Source organism: Bufo gargarizans, chromosome 4 (assembly GCF_014858855.1).
Source record: "Bufo gargarizans isolate SCDJY-AF-19 chromosome 4, ASM1485885v1, whole genome shotgun sequence".
In the NCBI taxonomy this organism is placed as follows: domain Eukaryota; kingdom Metazoa; phylum Chordata; class Amphibia; order Anura; family Bufonidae; genus Bufo; species Bufo gargarizans.
Window position 1 is genome coordinate 149,770,748 of NC_058083.1, and position 26,270 is coordinate 149,797,017.

Here is a 26,270-nt window from a genome sequence, read left to right on the forward strand (position 1 = left end):
GCAGCCTTCCAAACCGAGAATCTCGACGGAATCGGAGGGGTAATGGACCAGTCAGGTAGTTCAATATCAGGAAGGCCCAGCGCTGCTAAAAAATCGGCTAATTCAGATGGATCTCGCAGTTCATAGCGCTTGCCCCCCCTCCTGACCACCAGCTGGAACGGATAACCCCACATGTAGGGGATGTCCCTTTCCCGGAGGCATTCCAACAAGGGACGGAGAGCTCTTCTCTGCTGTAGTGTGGAGCGGGCCAAGTCCTGCAAAAGAGAGACATGAGCTCCTCTAAACTCGATCGTAGCGGTGTTACGCGCCTTCCGCATAATCTCCTCTTTAATGGAATAATAATGGAGACGGCATATCACATCCCTAGGTCTGGCAGGATCTGGATTCGGGGGACCGAGTGTCCTGTGCGCTCTGTCAATCTCTAGGTCATCCGAAATCGGCCTATTCAAGATCATCTTAAACAGTTCCTGTAGAGTACGAATAAGATCAGCAGAGGGGATAGCTTCAGGGAGACCCCGCAGCCTTATATTGTTGCGCCTACTGCGGTTTTCCACATCTTCGTGTAGGCGATAGAGCTGGCTGATGTGTAGATCTCTCTGCACCCCTCTATCCTCCAGCGTGTCTAGGCGAGAGGACAGTTCAGCCTGATGGGAAGACACATCGTCCACCCTCTCCTCCACCACTTGCAGATTCGTGGACAGGGTATGTAGTTCCTGCTTGTAAGAGGCTTCCAGGCGTGCAATAAATTGTTCCATCTCTTGCTTAGTCGGCAATTGCCGGACATGAGCTCTCCAATCCCATGGTGGCTCTTCCGAGTCCACCGTAGGGGTAGCCTGGGGTGAGGCCTGTTTTTGTGGAGACTGCGTGGCTCGTACAGACGACGAAGAGTCTCGTGGGGCCTGGCAAGATGGCGCTGACCCGCCGTCCCCGCCAAACATGGCGCCGGCCGGAGGAGGCGAGTCCTTTTTCTGGTGTACAGCGGGCGAGTGGGGCTGGCTCATGTTGCGGCGTATCGTCCCTGAATTCTCCACCTGTTTCGGGGTCTGCAGGGGTTGATAGGGGTGCAGCGACGTTCAGGTCACTAACAGCTTGCGGGAGCCCCGTGGCGCCCAAGTCACGGCCTGTTACCTTCTGGCCTTCCGAGGCGAAAAACTGCTGAATGTTCTTATGCCTCACATCCGTGGGGGTATTGACGGAACCGGCAGAGGATCCCCTTCTCGTCCGAACCATCGGAGCCAAAAATGCAGTTGCTGGTGAGCTGGAAAAGCTTGCTACAGCTCTCTCAGGGCAGGAGCTCACAGCGATGCGTGTTCACTCCGCCATAGTCAGGACACGCCCCCCCGGGGAGCAAATTTAATGGAAATAATGGAAAGGCTGTAAAGGGACTGGGACAATGATTTTTTTTTTTCTTTACAAATAAACAACAATATAAGGCAAACCTCCTCTATATATCCCACTATAAATCTCCAATTCTGTAATAGCTTTTCCTTGTGAAGTCACATAGCACTTAAAACACCCCCACCGCTTTACTGTACTGGATAAACCGCTTTCTAGACATGTCCCTATATGTCTAATAAGTACCTGCACTCTGTAAAACATGAACTTTGAGCACCGCATGCACTGTTTGCAAATGAGCTTCTTAAGAGTCATTGAGGTGGAGCCATTCGGCCCTATAAACACCTATACTGGCTTAATTGATGCCACTTAGGCAGGGATACATCATCACAGGCCGTCCAAAAACTTGCACAATCTTCTAGTTCTACAGCATGCGCAGTGTGGCTGTCTTTACCTGCATTGACTTCACAGGGACTATGTCACAAGGGACATTGTAAGGCCGGCAGGTTCCAGTGTTTGTGGGATTTACATGTAGAGGTAAATGATAATGATATCTGGGCTAGGGCTGCAGCTATCGACTGTTTTTGTAATCGGGTATTCTATCGATTAATCCAACGATTAGTCGAGTACTCTAATAACAAAAAAATGAATTTAAATAATGTTTTCTTTACAAAAACTCATCAGCTTCCACCCTGTGCCATAAGGCTCCCCCTCAGTGCCATCAGCTGCCCCCCCACCAGTGCCATCAGCTGCCCTTCCAGTGCCATCAGCTTCCCCCCCAGTGCCACCATCTCTCCCTCCTAGCCATGTCCCCAGCGCCAGTGAAATAAAATACTTACCTTTCCTGTAGGGGCGCCTCTCCACAGCTTGTCCATCTTCTTCTCTGCGCGCTGTACTGTCGTCCTGACGTCACACAGCGTGAGGTCATGGTGCGCGCTTACGTCCTGAGTAATAGCAAGAGGTTTACTCGCTCTCGGTGGTCACATGATACAAGCGAATCCTCGAGGAATTTTTAGTGCCGAGTTACTAAATCGAGTAATCATTTCAGCCCTAATCTGGGCATCAGAAAGAGTTGCAGTCAGTGCCCCAATGCAGTGACAAATGGAATGAAGGAAACAAAAAAAAAAAAAAAGGAAAGTCTATTTATATGGAGAAACCGGTTTCTGTTTTTATAGTTTTTTCCTGTAAAATATTTTGCATTGCTGTCTACAGAGCTCAGTGCTTAAAGGACAGTCTTAAAGGGCATCTGTCAGCAGATTTGTACCTATGAAACTGGCTGACCTGTTACATGTGCGCTTGGCAGCTGAAGGCATCTGTGTTGTTCTCATGTTCATATGTGCTGAGAAAATGATGTACTTTATATGCAAATGAACCTCTAGGTGCACTGGGGGCGTTGCCATTACTCCTAGAGGCTCAGCTCTCTCTACACCTGCCGTACCCTCTTGTCACGCGATCACGCCTGCATGGCCATGTCAATCAAAGTGCAGTGGGCGCAGCATTGCAGAGAACAGAGCTTAGGCCACATCAAAATGCGTCTCCATTTAATTGTTTTTATAATAAAAAGTACCATTAGCAGCACTGGTCTTCTGTTTTCTCAAAATTTGTCACTTAAGGGTACTTTCACACTAGCGTTATTCTTTTCCGGCATTGAGTTCCGTCCTAGGGGCTCAATACCGGAAAAGATCTGATCATTTTTATCCTAATGCATTCTGAATGGAGAGCAATCCGTTCAGGATGCATCAGGATGTCTTCAGTTCAGTCTTTTTGACTATTCAGAACGGAGATAATAATAATAAAAAAAATGCCGGATCCGTTTTTTCGGATGACACCAGAGAGACAAGTCCGGCATTTCAATACATTTGTCATACGGATCAGGATCCTGATCAGTCTGACAAATGCCATCAGTTTGCATAGGTTTTGACGGATCTGGCAAGTGTGAAAGTACCCTAAATTGGTTGTCAGAGTTACAAAAAAAAAAACATATAGCACTGTAAATCTGATGGTCAGCAATATATAACTGAGCTTAGCAAGTTTTAGGCAAAAAAAACATTTTTTTTCCTCATTTCCCTGGTTCTCTTCTGGATCTTTATTTCCCTGCAATAACAACAATCTCTGCCCCTCTCCCTGCTCTGCAAAGGAAGTGAATAAGTCTGCCCTGAGTGACATGTCTGCCTGCTGGGAGAATCAGCAGCATGTTGTATGTGTAGGACTACAAGTCCCAGCTGCACAAAGACACTGCTGATACACACAGGATCTTCCCCTACCTGTTCTTGTGCAATGATCTGCAGAACTCTTCTAGTCTTGTCAGCTTATGTGCCCTGCATTTGTCTCCTCACTGCCTGCAGCTACTCAGTAAAGCCTTAAGCCCTGAGTCTGTGCTCCTGAAGTATCCAGTGGGAGGGAGACACAAGGCAGACAGCAGCAGCTCAGCCAGTGCAGGGGGACGTGGCTAGAACAGTGACGTCTCCTGTACAGACACATATCTGCTCTCTCTCAGGCTTGTGCACAAAACATCATCAGAGCAGGGAGAGAAGCTGACATCACAGGTCATGTGACCGTCAGTGAAATCTGAGGAAGGAGCAACTACAGATGCAGTAAGTGCATGGTAAAGCTGTTACATTTGATTAGTTAGAAACATACAAAGAACGAAAAAATAACTCAGACAACCCCTTTAAAGAAAATGGCATTTATTATGTAGAGAAAGTTAATATAAGGCACTTACTAATGAATTGCTATTGTCCATATTGCTTCCTTTGCTGGCTTAATTTGTTTTTTTTCCCCATGAAATTATCCAATGTTCAAATCCAGGGGTTACGACCACCCTGCAATCCAGCAGTGGTGGTCGTGTTTGCACACTTTAAGAAATATCACCGGTCTCTCTGGTGGCCAGGACCGTGGGAGCACACAGAGGCACGTATGTGCAGCAGTTCATGTCATGGCCACCTCAAATCTGCTCTGCAGTGGTGGCCATAACCCCTGGAAACGAGCAGTGTATAATATGATGGAAAAATAAATCCAGCCAGCAAAGGAGGCAATATGGACAATCACAATACATTAGTAAGTGCTTTGTATTAACTTTCTCTACATGATAGATGCCATTTGTTGAAGTGAGACATCCCCTTTAAGAGGAACAGAAGTATTTACAAAATCAGACATGTCAGGAAAGCCAGCAGGTCCTCTTTACAGCAGCCAGGAGGTCCTCTATAGGGGCTTTATATAATTGTGTTGTTGTTCAGAATGCAGTTTGCTATTGTAATGTGTGCAGCAGTTTTAATATTAAGTTATATATATATTTAGTTAATTGAGTATCACGGGTACCGTGTCTAGTGAAACTTGGCACAACCAGGCAGAATATTATAGCTGAAGCTCACTGTAAATATCCGGGGCCATAAACGCTGGCTCTTATCGGTCTAGTGATCCCAGGTTTTGTCGACTGACTGCTGTTGTTGTATACTGTTTAACTGGAGAGCAGTTTATAGTGTCATCTTCTTCTTCACGGTTTTCTCTCTCGTGAGTGATAATGCATACATACTTCTAAAATGACTGCAGAGGTTTCTTGTTATGGAGTCCTGTGTGTCTCTCTCCTGTGGTATTAGATTTAATGATGTGTACACACTGCAGTTGCTATGAATAGTTTATATTTTGATGCTGTTTTTTTTAATATTGTGCCCTCACCTTTACTTATTTGCCCAGTCAGATAACGGGCATGGAGTGACCCTGGTGCTGACGTAGTGTATAGCTGCTACTCCCTGCTGCAGCTCATCTCATACTTAATGTAGGTGCAGAATAGTCTCTACTTACAATGAGGGTCACACATGTTGGGCTTACAAAGAGATTTACTGCATATAAATGCATATATATACCGTACAGACCAAAAGTTTGGACACACCTTCTCATTTAAAGAGTTTTCTTTATTTTCATGACTATATGAAAATTGTAGATTCACACTGAAGGCATCAAAACTATGAATTAACACATGTGGAATTATATACATAACAAAAAAGTGTGAAACAACTGAAAATATGTCATATTCTAGGTTCTTCAAAGTAGCCACCTTTTGCTTTGATTACTGCTTTGCACACTCTTGGCATTCTCTTGATGAGCTTCAAGAGGTAGTCACCTGAAATGGTTTTCACTTCACAGGTGTGCCCTGTCAGGTTTAATAAATGGGATTTCTTGCCTTATAAATGGGGTTGGTACCATCAGTTACGTTGTGGAGAAGTCAGGTGGATACACAGCTGATAGTCCTACTGAATAGACTGTTAGAATTTGTATTATGGCAAGAAAAAAACAGCTAAGTAAAGAAAAACAAGTGGCCATCATTACTTTAAGAAATGAAGGTCAGTCAGTCCGAAAAATTGGGAAAACTTTGAAAGTGTCCCCAAGTGCAGTCACAAAAACCATCAAGCGCTACAGAGAAACTGTCTCACATGCGGACCGCCCCAGAAAAGGAAGACCAAGAGTCGCCTCTGCTGCGGAGGATAAGTTCATCCGAGTCACCAGCCTCAGAAATCGCAGGTTAACAGCAGCTCAGATTAGAGACCGGGTCAATGCCACACAGTTCTAGCAGCAGACACATCTCTAGAACAACTGTTAAGAGGAGACTGTGTGAATCAGGCCTTCATGGTAAAATATCTGCTAGGAAACCACTGCTAAGGACAGGCAGCAAGCAGAAGAGACTTGTTTGGGCTAAAGAACACAAGGAATGGACATTAGACCAGTGGAAATCTGTGCTTTGGTCTGATAAGTCCAAATTTGAGATCTTTGGTTCCAACCACCGTGTCTTTGTGCGACGCAGAAAAGGTGAACGGATGGACTCTACATGCCTGGTTCCCACTGTGAAGCATGGAGGAGGAGGAGGAGGTGTGCTGGTGTGGGGGTGCTTTGCTAGTGACACTGTTGGGGATTTATTCAAAATTGAAGGCATACTGAACCAGCATGGCTGCCACAGCATCTTGCAGCGGCATGCTATTCCATCCGGTTAGCGTTTAGTTGGACCATCATTTATTTTTCAACAGGACAATGACCCCAAACACACCTCCAGGCTGTGTAAGGGCTATTTGACCATGAAGGAGAGTGATGGGGTGCTGCGCCAGATGACCTGGCCTCCACAGTCACCGGACCTGAACCCAATCGAGATGGTTTGGGGTGAGCTGGACCGCAGAGGGAAGGCAAAAGGGCCAACAAGTGCTAAGCATCTCTGGGAACTTCTTCAAGACTGTTGAAAGACCATTACAGGTGACTACCTCTTGAAGCTCATCAAGAGAATGCCAAGAGTGTGCAAAGCAGTAATCAAAGCAAAAGGTGAAGAACTTTGAAGAACCTAGAATATGACATATTTTCAGTTGCTTCACACTTTTTTGTTATGTATATAATTCCACATGTGTTAATTCATAGTTTTGATGCATTCAGTGTGAATCTACAATTTTCATAGTCATGAAAATAAAGAAAACTCTTTGAATGAGAAGGTGTGTCCAAACTTTTGGTCTGTACTGTATATGTATGTGTATGTGTATATATATATATATATATATATATATATATATATATATATATACGGAAACAACCACAGTACCACACCTGCCAGGAAATTATAAAAACTTCTATGCCAGGCCCATCTCAGGAGCCACTGCTCTGGTGACAACAAACACAACTCTACTGGCAGTACACGGTTGTCCGTGGTGGTAGCTATCCCACACTGCCACTGTATCTGCTTCCAACAGTAGCGCCCCTCTTTTGTGTCTACTGGTGAAAAAATCTGACTCTTTTCTGCACACCTCTTCTGTGGTGGCTCTACCTGTCCTGTACCTGACTATGGACCGCAGTCTGCCGCTCCACTCCTCTGCTTGATGCTCCATGTGCTTAGTCTGCAGCTTCCCTCTGCCACATCACCACAGGGACCTTTCTCCACTTCAGACTACAGGCAACAAGTCTTGGAGCAAAGTACACACATTTCTACCTCCTCCATGGTCCCTACCTCATGAATACCAAAGCACAGTATCCCTGTGCCCCTGCTTTTCCCAGAAGATCACCCCAGGGTTCCCACCAGGATTGCCAACCATCCAGAAATTTCTGGACAGTCCGTAAAAATAGGAGCCTTTTTGTGTCCATGATTTTTTTGAGACTGATGGTACTTGACTAGATTATTTTGATCATTTTACAGCTCACAGTACATGCTGGTGATGAGTTCTTATTAGTACATTGAGCTATGGACATGTATTACTTATAATCTTTATAATTTTTTATGGTTTTCCAATTTGTCCATAAAAAATGTTGTCCGTTTGTGATTTTGAGATAAGTTGTACAGAAAAAAGAAAAATTCTGGTTGGCAACCCTGGTTGCCACATGATGAGGCCCTCCATGTGACCAGCCTCCTGTGGAATGGTGCCCGGAGCCACAACTTTACCAACAACTAATAAAGGAAATGTAACATGACAGTAACAGTAATTCATACTACAAATATATCACAAACAACTAAATGAATTATAAAGTTTCACATAATAAACTGTTATGGTCCAAGGGTCATAATCTCACAAAATATATGATCCAGTCCATGATATTATATTCTTTTGTATTATATTATAAATCATTGACTGGTGACCCCCTCTACCCTATCGCTCTTCATAGGAGATACGACCATTTGCTACAATATCACAGACTTAGGTCTCATGCATGCAACCATAGCCTGTTTTGCGGTCTGCATATTATAGATCCGCAAAACACGGATACCGGCCGTGTGCGTTCCACATTTTTGCTTTCCCATTAAAGAGAACGGGTCCGCATCCAACCCACACAAAATGCAGATCGGATGCAGATGAAAAATACGGTCCTGTGAATGGGGCCTTAGCGTACCCTCAGAATAGTGCCGGATGTTTTTGCCTTGTAGTTTTGCAGTCCTACAAGTTTTCTGGTACAGCTGGCCATCTGGACACATGTTATCACTGTATTAGCTAACAGAACATTACTGTGTACTAGAGGAATGCAGATACCCGAGGAAATATGGAGAAGGAATTGTCCTGGCCTTCACTAAAAGAAGGCTCGGTATAAATAGCCCCTCTTGCATATGTCAGAGGGTCCTGAATGGAGCGGTCATCAATATGTGTTGGGACAAAGGGATCTTTGTAAAGCGTTGAATGCAGTCAGAATGCCTCGTCTCCTCCAGGCTGCTCCTTGGAATCTGTCCCCCTTATAATAAGGGAAGTGTTCCAAACAGTTGTCGGTTCCCAGCCGTGTGTGTAGTGGCGTCTCCTACAATGTTTGGCCGTCAGGATGCTTCCTCTCATGTCCACAACATTCCCTCGGCTGCTGCTTTTTATAACTGTCTGGTCCATTGAGGAATCGCGGCCATCAAGTGTTAGTAAATAGGACTATGGGATATGGTTCTCATCTTATCCAGTGCGTAAGAATCCTGTGTATATGGGGGTTTTATACTTTTTTATGCGACACAATGTACAGCTTTACATTTGCAGGTGACTATTAAAGGAGTTCTTCGGGACTAGCAAAAGATAGCTGCTTTCTACCAAAAACAGCACCGCGCCAAGTTGGTTGTGGTATTACGGCTCAGCCCCGTTCACTGAGCTGCAATGCCAGACTCAACCCTTTTAGGAATAATACAGCCATTTTTTGTTCGTATCCTGGACAACCTTTTTAAAGAATTTCATCTACATTGTTTTAACCCATTGATCACGGGCAGTATTTCAGTCTGTGGAATAAAGCTTGACTGTCTTTATCCAGTCACCATAGATCAGGGTTCAGGGCACATACACATAGACGCACTGGGAAGGACATGAGCCCCAGTGTGCATCATCTGGTTCCAAAGAAAAAAAATTCTGTAAAATCTATCCAAAGAATGTATTTAATGGAATCTGTTGAACAGATTGTATGGGTAATTGGGTGGGTGATATAAGGCAGAGGGTGGAACTGGCGGGGTTGCCAAAATGTACTTGACAAACTGCTTTTGGAGCTGGATGTTTACCGGTTCACGCGGCCAGTCTTATTAAATTATCATTTTATCACTATGCAGATTATAAGGCTGATTACTGGGAACAAGCGTTTCTTCGAATGCTTGTTTCCGATAATTGCTCTTAAAGGCGCTGCCGGTCACCCAGAACATGAGCAAATGCCGTAGCCATTTGATAAGTTGGGCTTTTTGGACAGACACTTGTGTTCATTGTCGTTGACGGTTTGACAAGATGCCTGTGCCGTAATGTTCTTCAAAGTGCTTGAGGGAAAAGGGTTTGCAGAATGAACATTTGTATGTTTTCTCTTGGATGCCGATTCCACAGGCTCGTTGCTGTGGGCTGAAATGTACAGTATGTGTCTTTTTCAAAGTTTTATAGAGTTTCAATGCCAAATTGAAAGTAAATGGACCGTATTCCCACAAGTTGTCTTTACAGCACTGAACTTATCCCACAGTTCACGTTTGCTATTAAGTAAGACATTTGGCATCCATCCAGGCGCGGGGTTGAGGTTACTGTATGTGGACTTTACCATGATAAAAGCTCAAACTAGAATTCGGTGACGAATGACACTCTTAGGATTGTGGGCAGGTTAATGTTTGTGGCAGTTCCTAGTAGGTTCTTATGTACGTATTCGTTATGTTTTCATTTTAGGTACTATGTATGATGTACTATTCCTACCCTTTACCATGCATGCCAGTATACAGTATATAATTTGCACACCATGGGGAGAGTCAGATTTATTAGAGAAAGCTACCATCATTTACTGGTAAATGGAAGAAGGAATGAACAGTATAGACATACATGGAGGTCACCACAAACAGGTCTGTCTCTGACTCAGGTCCAGATAGATTCATTCCTATTGACCTCTGGTTATAACTAAAGTTCAGTTTGGATCACAAGATCTTATAGATTGTACAACTATATAACCAGACTTTTAGTTTTGAGGAGCTATGGACAATTTATCCCTGCAGTGGAGGCCGCAGTGAGCTACAGCCGTGAAATCCACGATGCCCGTCTAAAAACTAAACTTCTGTCTTGTTATATTTTCATATTATGTTCCTACGCCAGTTCTCAATACTGAAGGTTCAGGTCTGGCTGGTAGATATCCCTACTAAACTAGTCCATGATATGACAACTCCCTCTGTGCAAAGCTTACTTCCTCCTACGTGGTATTTTGAATTTACCTGTGTTGTATTATCTGGTTGTCGAAACCTTGGTATCACAATTTGCTTTCTCTATTCTTGCATCATCTGTGGTGTATTTCTAGTTCTAAGGGCCCCTATACACAAGCGAGCTTGGCTGACACTCTAAAGTGTGTGGGGAGCTCCAGAATTTCCCCTCCATGGATGATGTGAGGGGAGAAGAATTGGCTGAAGTGAACTTTTTTGCCCGATTCTTTTATCCTTCTGGGACATAAGCCACTGTCAGAAGTGTCTTATAGCAGCTTTCTCCCCTCGCTCCTTTGAATACCAAATGATCATGTTTGTGTATGAGGGAGACAGGAGAGATAGCTGTCGGCTGACATCGTTTGGCCAACAGCTATTGAATGTCTATGGCTATGGCAGCTTTTAGGGTGAGTTGTAGAATTGCTACATTTGGACTTACCCTTAAAGCAATATGCATCTTTGTTTTCAGATGTGGAAGCGTAACATACTGTGCATTTTGTTTTGTGAGCATCTGATAGCTTGTCTTAAAGTGGATTAAGAGGTGCTGAGGAGCAGCAGATAGTCAGAAAGGAAGCGTTCCTGATAATCTGCCCAAATATTGCCTGTCTAAATCCACCATTAAGGTAGATTTAGACGGGCCAAGCTAATTCCGAGGAACACTTCCTTCCCAACAGTCGGCTGCTTGTTTACATGCAGCAATCACCTCCACAGTATGACGAGCTGCCCAGAAACAATAGTTTCACCCAATGAATGAACATTTTGCTCGTTCATCGGGTGGTCAGCTGCACCTTTAGGGTACTTTCACACTAGCGTTAAAGTTTTCCGGTATTGAGTTCAGTCATAGGGGCTCAATACCGGAAAAAAAACGCATCAGTTTTGTCCTAATGCATTCTGAATGGAAAGCAATCTGTTCAGTATGCATCAGGATGTCTTCTGTTCAGTCACTTTTACGATATTTGGCTGGAGAAAATACCGCAGCATGCTGCGGTATTTTCTGCGGCCAAAATTCCGGAACACCTGCCGGAATGCCGGATCCAGCATTAATTTCTATTGAAATGTATTAATGCCAAGTACGGTACAAAGTGTTCAGGAAATTGCCGCATTGATGCAGACCCGATTGGTGCAGATTTTTGCTTCGCAGGTATATAGGAGCATCATACTTGCATTTACCCCATACCATAATTAAGATCGTATAGATCGAAACGCGATGGTGGCGTCACCATCATCTATGTGACGAAACTGCATTATTTTAAATTTGCATGCAAATCAGTATGCATCTCTCTATTAAATGTACTGAGGTGAGGTTTAGTTTTGCCTTTATGTTGGGAGTCCGGTCTTTTCGGAAACATATTTATTGTGCAATTGGAAAACTGACTCCAGATATTGACATGTGAAACTGTTTAGTTGTTATAGATACGGCACACAAAGCTTAATAGATTGGGTACAAAGCCGAATTTCCCTAGAACCCTGGCAGGAAAGAGACCCCTGAGAACCATGGTGGAAACTTGTCCACCTCTAGTATTTTAGGGCTGTTGAAGGAATACTCATTAAACATGTATATGGGTCTCGTGGATTTTTCATATAATTTAGACATGGTTCCTGAATGTCTTCCATTACATCCAATAGGTCTTGGCTTTCAGGCAGCAATGCAGGATTTATTATTTTACTGCTGGTGCTGACAGAATAATTACAAAGGAGATTCCTGTAGCCATGCCAGCAATGGAGAGAAATCATTACCTCACAGTTTTAGAGGGATTTCAAAAGTGGTCCCTTGATATGATGTACGGGCCATGTATCACTGCAAAGAATCACATTATGATACTTATGTCAGAAAATAATTTGTATAAAGCAAATGCCTGCAGCATATGAATCTCCATCTGGGCTGAAACTCCAATTCTCCGCATGCACTGGAAGCTGCTGGCAGAGTATCATGGCATGCTGGGACTTCTAGTTTCACAACAAGCCTGTGATGGCTAACCTCTGGCACTCCAGCTGTGGTAAAACTACAACTCCCAAGATGCACACTTGCTTGGCTCTTCTCATAACCCCACAGAAATGAATGGAGCATGCTGGGAGTCGTAGTTTCACCTCAGCTGAGGTAAGCCATCATTGACCTAAGCTACAGGAACGGCCATGGGTCCATGCATGTCTTCTGTGCATCAGCTACAGTCTGACATGACTTCTAGTGTGAAAACACTATTCACAATGTGCTTGAGACCCACATCCATCCTAGATTTAGTACGTAAAGTTCAAGTTGTGGCAAGAGGCAAGCATGGGGGGCCTTTTGGAAAGAAAGGGTGCTCTGCTCTTGCATTAGCAGGAGCCGACACCTGCCGCCCCTTCCCCGGAGTCAAGCAACGCCCTTGCTGAGGCACCATAGTCATCCAGTGTCCATGTATTTTTGTATTTAAAGAAAAACTCATCATGCTAATTAAAAAATATTATCTAATATTATAGAGAAGGAGAAGCTGAGCTGATTAAAATATAGTTTTGTGGGAAAAGATTCAGTAAAACGTCTAATGTTTCTATTTATATCTCTGCTCCTTCTGGGCTTTGAAGTCAAGGAGGCGGCTCTATCTGTGATTGACAGCTATCTCTGTATACACAGCCATAGAGGAAAGGCTGTCAATTACTGACTGAGCAGATATATAAGTGGAAAAATTACAAGTTTTACTGAATCTTTTCTATAAAACGATATATCAATCTGCTCAGCTCCTCCTGCTCTATAACATGCTGCCTGCAGCTCAGACACCATGTTCAACGTGACGGGTTCCCTTTACCAGGAATAAGATATACAGAAATGAGACGCCAAGAAATTGGGTGTGTTTGAATTTCCATAGCTGAAAGTGTTATCTTTGCAGATTGTTTATTTTTATTGCGTTAATCAGTTGGACAATAAATAAGTCCAAGGTCCTGCAATATGCAGAGGCGTCTACCTCGGTGGAGGTGTTTCTTTTATCACTGTGTTGTCAATGAGCACACAAGTACATTATGTCTTCACACAGATTAAGGGAATATGGATTTGTAAAAATTGTTAATCCTGGATTAATTACAGAGGTATTCGGCTTCGTTTTAATCTTTTGTGATGACAGCAATTGATTCTGTGCCCTGTAAAGGTATACGAGTGGTAAAATACAACAACCCCTCCTGTTAGCCACTGTTCACATTATTGTCAGGGCTTCCATTTGCAATGGAGCCATGACAGCCTATGCCAGATGTGTATCTGAGCGGATCACGACAAATCCAGTAGGATTCCATAGACATACAGGGGCACATTTATTAGGCCCTGTGCTGGCGGTGGATCCTCTGTGGTTATGAAGAGGCACCGGCCTCTCCATAACTTCGGCGCATCCAGCGCCAGTTCTAAATGTAAGACGGCTTCCGAGCTTTCTTACATTTACACCATTTTACATGCCTGCCAGTCTGTCCCCTTTACCACCCTTGCCCACAATTTTAGACCTGACGTAGCGGGGAGAAGTAGCAGATAGCGGCTCAACTAACTATTGCACTGCCATCTGCGCCTGAAATACGCCTAATTTAGACGTATTTCAGTATAGTAAATGACCCCCATAAGGTCCATCAAGTTTTTGTCCAAGGTTTGGTATCTCTGATAGCAAGAATATTACTGCAGAATGCACTGTTCAAGCAGTTAAATATATCAGAACCCCTGGCAGAGAGCGTGAAACGCGTAGAAGAGTGAGATTTTTTTCTCGTTAATGAACGCAGGTCATCAATGTACAAGTGGAAGTGATCAGAAAATGTGTAGAGTTTCTTGTGGATTTTGCTGCGGATTTGGTGGGAATTCACAGCATAATTTGACGTGCTGCGGCTTCATTGCAGATTCTTATGTTCCACAGCGTGTGGATGAAATGTTTTAAAAATGTTATTCACTTTTCTGCAACTTTAAAATGCTGCAGATTTTCCATTTACAATTCTGTGAGCGAAAATCCAGAGCGCATACCCCCATGTGAACCATATTTCTCAAACGTATATATGAAAGCACACGTTAGACAGAAACCCAGCAAAACATGGCGAGTTGTCTCTTGTGAAGCCGTTAAAGTGGCGGCTGTATTATTTGTGAGGTGCATCCTTTGCCATCCACATTCTCTATTGTCTCCAGTGACGTACCACAGCACTTTGTCACTGGTGTGTTCAGCTCTTGCAGTTTCTGGGTGGTTCACCATGTGTGGAAATGTTCCCATCTGGTATCATTTAAGTACAGACTTGTTCTCCTTTCCTCCTGTTTTTTTAGGGATTCATATTTTCAGCTTGGGACTTGCACACCTCAGCATTTTTTTGTTAAATCTAGGTTATAGTAAAATTCAGATGTGGTGCCAACCAGAAGTGTTTATGAACATAGTATATATGGCCGATAAAAGACATTTGTCTATCTAGTTCGGCCTGTTATCCTGCAAGTTGATCCAGAGGAAGGCAAAAAAATAACTATGAGGTAGACAATTTTCCCCACTTAAGGGGAAAAAAAATTCCTTCCCGACTCCAATTGAGCAATCAGAATAACTCCTTGGATCATCGACCCCTCTCTAGCAGTTATAGCCTGTAATATTATTACACTCCAGAAATACATCCAGGCCCCTCTTGAATTCCTTTATTGTACTCACCATCACCACCTCCTCAGGCAGAGAGTTCCATAGTCTCACTGCTCTTACAGTAAAGAATCCTCTTCTATGTTTGTGTACAAACCTTCTCTCCTCCAGATGCAGAGGATGTCCCCTCGTCACAGTCACGGGGATAAATAGATGATGGGATAGATCTCTGTACTGACCTCTGATATATATTAATTAGATTTCCCCTCAGTCGTCTTTTTTCTAAAGTGAATAACCCTAATTTTGATAATCTTTCAGGGTACTGTAGTCCCCCCCCATTCCAGTTATTACTTTAGTTGCCCACCTCTGTACCCTCTCCAGCCTTGCTATGTCTGCCTTGTTCACTGGAGCCCAGAACTGTACACAGTACTCCATGTGTGGTCTGACTAATGATTTGTAAAGTGGTAGGACTATGTTCTCATCACGGGCATCTATGCCCCTTTTGATGCAAGCCATTATCTTATTGGCCTTGGCAGCAGCTGCCTGACACTGGTTTTTACAGCTTAGTTTGCTGTTCGCTAAAATTCCTAGGTCCTTTTCCATGTCAGTGTTACCGAGTGTTTTACCATTTGGTATGTATGGGTGACTTGCATTATTCCTTCCCATGTGCATAACCTTACATCTTTGACAGTGTTAAACCTCATCTGCCACTTATCTGCCCAAGTTTCCAAACTATCCAGATCCATCTGTAGCAGTATACTATCCTCTTCCGTGTTATTTACTTTACAACTGATATTTTACTGTGCAAGCCTTCTGTAAGATCATTAATAAATACATTGAAGAGAATAGGGCCCAATACTGACCCCTGAGGTACCCCACTAGTGACAGTGGCCCAATCTGAGTGTGTACCGTTAATAACCACCCTCTATTTTCTATCACTGAGCCAGTTACTTACCCACATACAGTCCAAGAATTCTCATTTTATATACTATCCTATGCGGTACAGTGTCAAATGCTTTGGAGAAGTCCAGATATATGACATCCATTGATTTGCCGCTGTCAAGTCTAGAACTTACCTCCTCATAGAAACTGATTAAATTAGTTTGACATGTCCAATGCCTCATAAAGCCATGCTGATATGGCATTATTTGCTAATTTTCCTTGAGGTACTCCAAGATCGCTTCTCTTAGAAAACCTTCAAACAGTTTATCCATGACAGATGTTAAACTTACCGGCCTATAATTTCCAGGCTCTGTTTTCAGACCCTTTTTAAATATATGCACTAAATTTGCTACGCGCCAATCTTGTGGAACACTCCCTGTCAGTATGGAGTCCTTAAATATCAGAAATAAGGGTCTGGCTATCAGTGATGGCCAGTTCGCAGTGTTTGCCAGCGAACACATGCAGGCTGCCATCTTGACTCACAAGTCCGGCGATACACAGGTAAGCCCTTACCTGTGCCGCGAGCCGGTCTGAAACAAATGCGGTCACTGGGAGCAGGCAGTTCCGAGATGAAGCCCCCCGGCGGCTGTTCTCGGAACTGCCTGCTCCCAGTGAACTCTGCAGCGAACACTGCAAACTGACCATCACTGCAGGCTATGACATTACGTAATTCTCTTAGGATACGGGGTTGTATGCCATCTGGTCCTGGCGATTTGTCTATTTTAATCTTTTTAAGACGCTGCTGTACTTCTTCCTGGGTCAGATGATCAAGTATTACTTCATCATCATCATCATATTTGATCTAGTACATTACCCTTTACAGGCACACAGTATAATATAGATACGGTGCTTCATTTACTAGATGAAAACTTACCATTTACTGACATTTACCAAAAGACGAGGCTCCTTAGGGTACAATTCAACTTTACAGAAAAAATAAAATGGCGAAACAGTTTTAATGACTGTTTTTTTACAGAGATGCCTTTCTGAAAAACAGCCATAAAGAAACGGACTCTTTGAATTGTATGGGGGCTGTTGGTCCGTGAAAACGGACAAAGTAGGAAATGTCTTATTTTTTGTCGGCCATTATTCATGGTTAAAAAAATGTCCATATGAATAGTCCCATAGGGGAAGATTTGGCAGAAAGATACACCACTTTTGTGGTATGACACAAAAGTGCTCACTGCACATTTGTGACTTTTTCAACAACATTCACACAAATTTTTTTGCACAAGTGCCGTATCTCCACAGACCTCACCACTTTCTGAAAAAAGGGGGTGTGGTGAGGGTCGGGAGGGCGACACAGCTTCATTAATAAAATCTAAGGGGCTGGCATACATTTTATTTCAGCTGCACGGACTGCCGCATGCAGTGGTCACTTGCGTATGTCTTGTCCTAAATCAGACGTGGCAGCTTGGTTGGTTGGCATAGCCTGGCGTACCTCGTTGGGCTATGACAAATCTGCCCTGTAGACTTCAGTGATTCTGCAAATGGTCTTGTGTCAGCAGTTAATAATACGGCCATCACAGGGACGTTTTTCGCTGTCATGTAAATGTTCCATTAAGCCTCATGCATGTGACGGTTTTACAGCTCTATTTTATACGGGTCCATTATATGGCTCCCATAAAAGTGTATGAGGCTACTACCGTACCTCCATGTATGAGAAACAAAAATGCTCTTTTGGTCTTCACATGTATGGAGGTATTTTCCGCTAGTAGCATTGCTTCTAAGAGACCCTAGGTGTCAAACATAGTTCCATACATATGGCTGAGCAGGGACTAGCGTTTTGGCCCCCATGCATTGCCGTACTGGCATTGCCGCACAAGCTCATATCACGATTTTTGCAACAATTTGTGCAAACTTTTTGCCAAAAGCCACAGTATAACCACAACTTGTGAATGCTTACATTGAGACTACACCCCTTGTTTTAAAGTGGCCCTGATCTAGCATGTTACAGAATGTGCCGCAGCACCTTTGGTGTGTTGTATTGGTGCCGGATGAAGCAAAATTTTATTATTATAATCTTTTAACTTATGTTACAAAAGCTTGAAAATCCATTTGCTTGTGTGTCGTTGCTGGGAAATTTTTCTTTTGTGGATATAGATCTCTCTTTCACCCTCCACTGCCTTATACAACGCTCTATATAATTTCATCAGATCTTCTAGCTTGCTCAACTTAAAACCTGCTTTTTTATCGTTGTGACCTTTGTACGAAGACACGACGTCAGAGCCGCAGTTCATATCTTACACCTGTTCATATTTATAGTCTTAAAGGGATGCATCCATATTATTATACCGCTTGCGTAATATGTTACTATTCTAAAGAACATATAAGATGTCATTAGGGCTGCAGCTAACGATTATTTGAATAATTGATAGTTGTCGATAATTTCATCGATTCATCGGGAAAAAACTCCAAAATGACAAAAAAGGGGTTTATATGATTTTACTTGAAAAATGATGTTCAAAGGCCATATTAAAACAAATTTTGGAGTTACACAATTATAAAAATGTTGCATTGCAATGTAAAAAAGACAACATATCCACATGGTCAGGACTGAGGGTAGCTCTCTTCTTACACGCTATGTTGCCTGTAGCAGAGAAGAGGCGTTCCGATGGTGTGGATGTACTTGGGATAGACAAGTATGGTCTTGCAAGTTTAACTGTTATGGGGGATCTGTGGATGGCACACTTTTATGGGGGATCTGTGGATGGCACACTTTTATGGGGGATCTGTGGATGACACACTTTTATGGGGGATCTGTGGATGACACACTTTTATGGGGGATCTGTGGATGACACACTTTTATGGGGGATCTGTGGATGACACACTTTTATGGGGGATCTGTGGATGACACACTTTTATGGGGGATCTGTGGATGACACACTTTTATGGGGGATCTGTGGATGACACTGTTATGGGGGATCTGTGGATGACACACTGTTATGGGGGATCTGTGGATGACACACTGTTATGGGGGATCTGTGGATGACACACTGTTATGGGGGATCTGTGGATGACACACTGTTATGGGGGATCTGTGGATGACACACTGACACACTGTTATGGGGGATCTGTGGATGACACACTGTTATGGGGGATCTGTGGATGACACACTGTTATGGGGGATCTGTGGATGACACACTGTTATGGGGGATCTGTGGATGACACACTGACACACTGTTATGGGGGATCTGTGGATGACACACTGTTATGGGGGATCTGTGGATGACACACTGTTATGGGGGATCTGTGGATGACACACTGTTATGGGGGATCTGTGGATGACACACTGTTATGGGGGATCTGTGGATGACACACTGTTATGGGGGATCTGTGGATGACACACTGTTATGGGGGATCTGTGGATGACACACTGTTATGGGGGATCTGTGGATGACACTATTATGGGAGATCTGTGGATGGCGCTGTTATCGAGGGGATCTGTGGATGGCACTATATAGCATCTTATGCTATATGTGTCATCCACAGATCTCCCCCATAACAGTGTCTCCTGAGTCCCAATACACCGACCCCGCCGCTCACAGCAATATCTAAAGAGTATTCCTTAACCGTTACCCTGCAGTAACTTTTACTTAAACTTTAAATCAGCGCTATGAATTGATCTTTACAAAATCAAAATTAGAGGGGCAAAGGTTTAAAAGTAATATCAGGAAGTATTACTTTACTGAGAGAGTAGTGGATGCATGGAATAGCCTTCCTGCAGAAGTGGTAGCTGCAAATACAGTGGAGGAGTTTAAGCATGCATGAGATAGGCATAAGGCCATCCTTCATATAAGATAGAGCCAGGGGCTATCCATAGTATTCAGTATATTGGGCAGACTAGATGGGCCAAATGGTTCTTATCTGCTGATACATTCTATGTTTCTATGTTTCTTTGTTAAATACAATAAAGCTCTGGTAACAGGCAGAGTGGGCGGCAGCGTAACATCACTCACTCACGTGACGCGCCTGCTCTGCCCACTTTATGAATGACGCAGGCGGAGCAGGCGCGTCACGTAAGTAAGTGGCGTTACGCCGCCGCTCTCTCTGTTACTGGCGCTTCATTGTAAGGTAAAATAAAGATGCGCTGATTTAAAGTAAACCGCCCGCCCGCATAGCAACAATTCGGCGATTATTCGATAACTGGATTCGTTGACAACGAATCCCGTTATCGAATATTATCGATAAAGTGCAGCCCTAGATGTTAGTAGACATAGTGATTTTGCTGTAGTTTGTGAGAACTTTGTGTGAGTACGCAGCACGTGTATATTCAGATGCAGCAGTGGATCTGCATCATTTGTATTGTACGTTCACCTACAGTTCAGTGTACTGTAATATGACTGATAACACTTTGTAAGCTCACGTCTAGTTGGATCAGATGACACCTGCTACGGAAAGTTCCATCTTTCTGCTGGCTTATTTAGGCTATCTGTATACAGCATAGTCCGTTTTCAGCCTCTGACCAGGTGACTAGGTATATAAACTATGAACATACAGAGAATTTCCAGTACCAAGTTAGGTTTTCTTTGCGACACCGTCACTTGCCAGTTTTAAAATGAGCAGTGTCCAAGTTTTCGAGCCAAACTGGAATCAGTACAATAGCTCATTGTTAGTATTGTTGAAAGCAATCCTTATCTGTCAGCAGCGGGCAATGCCAACTGCATAGTTCAGTTCCGACCAAGGCATGACATTTGTCTTATTGTGGCACGCAATAAAAAAGATGGAAATGGTGCTGTTATAGAGCAGTGTGTACCAATGAAAATCATTTCATATTTCGTATGATATCAGTAATTTATCCAGATTTCTCATAGAAGTGTATAGTTCCATAAGGTCAGGTCACAAGCTAAGGCCGAACCGTGCTCCCACTGCACATCCTTTTCAGATGATTCTTAAGATTGCTCCTAAAAGTTTAGTGGTTGGGCAGTTTCTTTTTGTTACAAAGGCCCCCTCGTGATTTTGGGTATCCTGCCTGCATCCGTTCTGATCTGGTTGTATTATCTGTAAAATGAACAAGATGGCACTAAAACCATTGTAAGTCAATGGGCGCCGGATACATTTTTTTTTGTTTTTTTTCCTGTCCCATTGACTTTCATTGTTTTTCATGCCGGATCAGTCTTGATCAGAATTCCATGATGCACGCAAAAACGCTGCTTGTGTCCGTTATGGGAACGCACCCAAACGGAACGGAATGCATTCTGGTGCACTCCATTCCGTTCACTTCAGTTTTGACCCCATTGACTATGAATGGGGACAAAACTGAAGCGTTTTCCTCCAGTTGTGAGATCCTATGACGGATCTCAATACCGGATAGAAAAAACGCAGATGTGAAAGTGGCCTTAATACCCCAGTGTAGGATTCTGCAGTTAGCTGGAGTTTTAGCCTTTTTTCAGTGACGTGTGAACATTTTTAATTCTACACATGGATAGTGATTTCAGATCTGGATATTTTATATGCACTCAGTTTCCTTGCTCGTGACTATTCCTGTAGCTGTTACTAATGCTGTTATATGGTAAAAAGAAGCCGCTATGACATTATTAGTCTGCTATTTCTGTTATGTAAGTTCAGTCTTGTGTGGAATGTAAGGAGTGAGAATGCTCTGATAACTGGACTGTAATAGCATTTCTTATAGATTTATTCCCGGCTCTCAGGAGAAGCTGATGTACTGAATAGCCCGGGGCCCGTCCCGACACTGTTCTTTTCACTCCATTAGGGCAGGGATTAGCATGAGTAAACATTTTATTTGGCAGACATTGATCTTCTTGCAACATCACTCCTCATTCTTCCTTTTCAGAATCCTCACATTATAAAGTACTACCTAAACCCCAGCAGCTGCTAGTTGTAGGACGGGTGAAGCATCAATGGAGCGCTTAGTGTTAGAATAAGACTATCACTGTTTTATGGAACGGCCATTGTTTGCAGCATATGTATCGCATGGCCTGACACAGTTTTGCTAGCTTATTTTTAGGTTGAAATATGTAGCTTCACATATGGTGCGTTTTTCATGCTAACCCAGCCATGTTGCACCCCGTCAGGCCCTGCACCAGGTATAACAGAGTATACATTTTCTTTTTTTGACTTATATTAAAGTGTCTTTTAATTAACTTTTTTGCATAGTGATGTACTGCCTTGTGCTCTCATTTCTACACTGACAGAATGTTGATTGTTTGTGTCTTCTAGATTTTTTAAAGAACTGGAAGGAAGACATCAAAGAAACATTCTCATTGAAGACATCAGTGACATTATGGAGAAACATGCAAAGTCTACGTTTGATCCCTATGTGAAATATTGCACAAATGAAGTCTATCAGCAAAGGACACTACAGAAATTAATGTACAGTTCACACGTTTATTTTCATCTACTTTTCATCAGCATGGCAGGTTTTTGACATGGGTGTGATGTGCAGGGCTTCCTGGGAATTTAAATTGACCCTTGAAAAAAAAAAAAAATCTAAAAGTGTCCCCATGTTGTAGGTGAGTCCAGGTTGGCAGAAAGCAAGGTCGAAATAATTAAGCAGGATTGGCAAACCATTAGACATGGTCACATTGCTGGTAGTTGGGAACATTGCAAAAGAAATACAGTATAGACTGAGCCTTTGGCTACATGCACACGACCGTGGTTTGTTTTGCGGTCCGCAAATCGCGGATCCGTAAAACACGGATGGCGTTCGTGCGAGATCCGCAATTTGCGGAACGGACAGCCTTTAATATAACTGCCTATTCTTGTCCGCAAAGCGCGGACAAGAATAGGACATGTTATATTTTTTTTGCGGGGCCACGGAACGGAGCAACGGATGTGGACAGCACACAGAGTGCTGTCCGCATCTTTTGCGGACCCATTGAAGTGAATGGGTCCGCATCCGAGCCGGCAAAACTGTGGCTCGGATGCGGACCAAAACAACGGCCGTGTACATGAGACCTTTCAGTAGGGAGGACTAACTCGTTGTAAACCCTGGTTACTTACATTGCAATGTGGATTCCACAACTAGCCCTAGTGTGTTCTCGTATAGCTAGAGGACTGCCACACATGGCATAATTGCGTGTGGAAAACTCACAGCATTTACAGTAGCAGCAAGGTAATCTCATCCACACCCCGCAGAATGTTTTCTGAATCAAAGCGGCATGTGGTACAGATTTTAAATTAAATTGACATGCTGCAGATTTCCGACACCTTTTACAATGCAAAGGATGTAATCTGCAGCATTTACGCCCCTAAATCCATAAAGAGAATCTGCACAATTTGTGTGTTTCTGCAGCAGCGGATTTGGACCAGGTCCAGCCACACTTAGGTGGCCACAGCAAAATCTGCCTGATTTGGTGCAGTTTTTCTGCCATGTGTGACTATACCCTTATAAGTTTTACATAGACTTCGAAGTTCTTACGGTGGTGGACACCTTCCTGGCAACAGTTGCAAGGGCAAGGGGCAAAGTGTGTCATACATAGGCAGTGAGTGTAGTAATATGATAAATTTCTCCTGAACAGACAGCAGATCAGGAGAAGTTTCAAGTTAGTGGACACTGGACTAGTATGGACTGACTCACCATCCAGTACGTGAATGCACCCTGAAGCAAGGGTGAAGTCTGCCACCCTTGCTTTAGGGTGCATTCACGTACTGGATGGTGAGTCAGTCCATACTAGTCCAGTGTCCACTTCACCAGAAACGGCAAGTCAAAGTAAGGCTGGTCACTTATCAGCCTTAGTAACTCTACCTCTGCAGTGAACATCACAGCATCAACCCTCATTGCAGGACCCCATCGCGTACTGACCCTGGGAGTGCCAAACCCATAGGTACCTGGCCAAATGCCAAGCAGCTCAAACGGACGTGCAAAATATGCATCAAAAGTTGTGTGAATCCAGCCTAAGGCATTTTCTTTTTTTGAGCCCCCGCCTCAAACCTTAGGTTGAGGCCTTATGCACACGACTGTTCAACACGGAAGCCGCCCTTGTGCCTTCTGCAAATTGCGGAACAGATTTTTGCGGGGCCACGGAACAGAGCAACAGATTCGGACAGCACACGGAGTGCTGTCCGCATGTTTTGCAGCCCTATTGAAGTGAATGGGTCCGCACCCGAGCCGCAAAAACTGCGGCTCGGATGCAGACTATAACAACGGTCATGTGCATGACGCCTGATGCTTACTTTGTCTTCCTCACTCCATGTAAGCAAATATAGGAATGATTGAAGCCTTGCTCGTCTAGTGTTGTTGGTTTATCATTTCCTTTATGTGCTGTAGTCATTCTTTCTTTCCACCTCTATATTATTTTTATGTCACGTTCTGGTCACTAACAATAATATATTGAACTGTTGGCCTCCTAGAGCTACAAATGCATCCTTCAGGGAGGTTTTGATGAAAATTGAAGCCCAAGAAGAATGCAGGAATCTCCCCATGATCTCGTTCCTCATCCTTCCAATGCAAAGAGTTACTCGTCTCCCACTCCTCATGGATGTAAGTTTTTTATGTGGTGCCGCTGATTATAATTCTGCACAAACGTGAATTGTAAATGACACAATATGCACATACATGTCTTCCTGAGAATTCTATTGACAAAAACCAGTGAGTGTATGGCAGATGTTTCTGCTGTCGTGTACTTTCTTTACTTTGTTTCCTATACCGCTGAGCCCATTGATTGGCTGCATCAGTGACATGTGGTACATGGAATGTCATTCCTGTAAGCAAAAACATTATGTCCCAACTGTAGCAGTGGTATTATTATTATAGCACTCTTCTTGCCAATAAAAAAATAATAATCTCTGACAACCCCTTTAAACTCAGCTTTTCCGAATGAATGCTCATTTAGGGGTGGGCGGTATAGGCGATATGCAACATAAATTTGTGCCACGATATGGATTTTGTGCATATCGCCGGACTGCGATATGACCACGGAGCGGCATCCGATCGGTTACCATGGCAGCCAGGATGCTACTGAAGTCCTGGCTGCCATGGTATGTCAGTGAGCAGCATTATACTCACGTGCGCGGTGGCCGCCGGGCGCTCCTTCTTCTGTCTGGGTGGCACATTGCTAATGCTTATAGCTCACGTGCGCCGTGGCTGCCGAGCGCTGCTTCTTCTCATAGGTCTGTGCGGCGCATTGCTAATGCTATAAGCATTAGCAATGCACCGCACAGACAGAAGAAGGAGCGCCCGGCAGCCACAGCGCACGTGAGCTATAAGCATTAGCAGTGCGCCGAACAGACAGAAGAAGGACCGCCCGGCGGCCACGGCGCACATGAGTATAATGCTGCTCACTGACATACCATGGCAGCCAGGACTTCAGTAGCGTCCTGGCCACCATGGTAACCGATCGGAACTGCTGCTGCCATCAATGATGTGGGGGGGGGGGGGGGGGGTAGGGGGCCCCTGCCACCAATGATCAATACTGGGGAGGGAGGAGGGCCCACTGCCACCGCCACCAATGATGCGGGGGGAGGAGGGGGACCCTGTGGCCACTGCCACCAATGATTAATACTGGGGAGGGGGGGTGGGTTTGAGTTACCAGAGGAGGCTTATAAGAGGGAGAGGCTGGGGGGCTACATCAGAGGCTGGGGGGCTACATCAGAGGCTGGGGGGCACATGAGAGGCTGGCTGCCATGGTCAGCTCCCTGCTGTTATGTGCACAAAGCACAGGGCAGCAGGGAGAGTGTAATGTCCTATTCACCCTAATAGAGCTCTATTAGGGTGAATATGACAAGGGTTCTAGCCCTTAAGGGAGCTAATAGTTATTAAATAAAAAGTAAAAAAAAAAAAAAGTTTAACCCCCTCCCCAAATATAGAAAACAATATATTGCGATATATATCGCACATGCTTAAAAATATATTGCAATATAGATTTTAGGCCATATCGCCCACCCCTATGCTCATTCTACTTCTTACCTATGTTTTTTTTAATCCGTGGGCAATGCTCCCATTATTCGTAGACCATTTCATGGTTAGTGCATTATCAAATCCTTGCTTGTAATACTGTAGGTCATTAATGTTTAGTACCATATGCTGTTAATAAAACGTAATTTCATCCATTATGATTATAGTCAGGGGTGCATCTACCATGAGGTGAGAACTCCTTGTGGCGCCCTTTCCTTCTAGTAGCCTCTCCGTTAGGCTTCTTATGTTTGTTATGCCTCAGACCACCAGATTAACATTCAGCATTAAAGGGGTTCTCCATCTTTATTTAACCTATGGGTAGGTCATCAGTATCTGATCAGTGGAGGTCCAACACATGGGACCCCGCCTATCAGCTGTTTGAGAAGGCCGAGGTGCAGCTTACCCTAGGCCAGTGACGTCACATTCATCAGCCATGTGGCCTAGGCGCAGCTCAGTCCCATTCAAG

The 26,270-nt window shown here is 43.9% G+C and overlaps 1 protein-coding gene across 1 annotated transcript in view; it reads left to right on the forward strand.

The window, feature by feature from the left end:
- The window catches only part of ARHGEF26 (Rho guanine nucleotide exchange factor 26), a 177,766-nt gene that overhangs the window by 61,525 nt on the left and 89,971 nt on the right, over positions 1-26,270 (forward strand). The window contains 2 exon segments of the mRNA XM_044289881.1: positions 22,129-22,281; positions 24,262-24,391. Coding sequence (XP_044145816.1) covers positions 22,129-22,281; positions 24,262-24,391 — 283 coding nt within the window.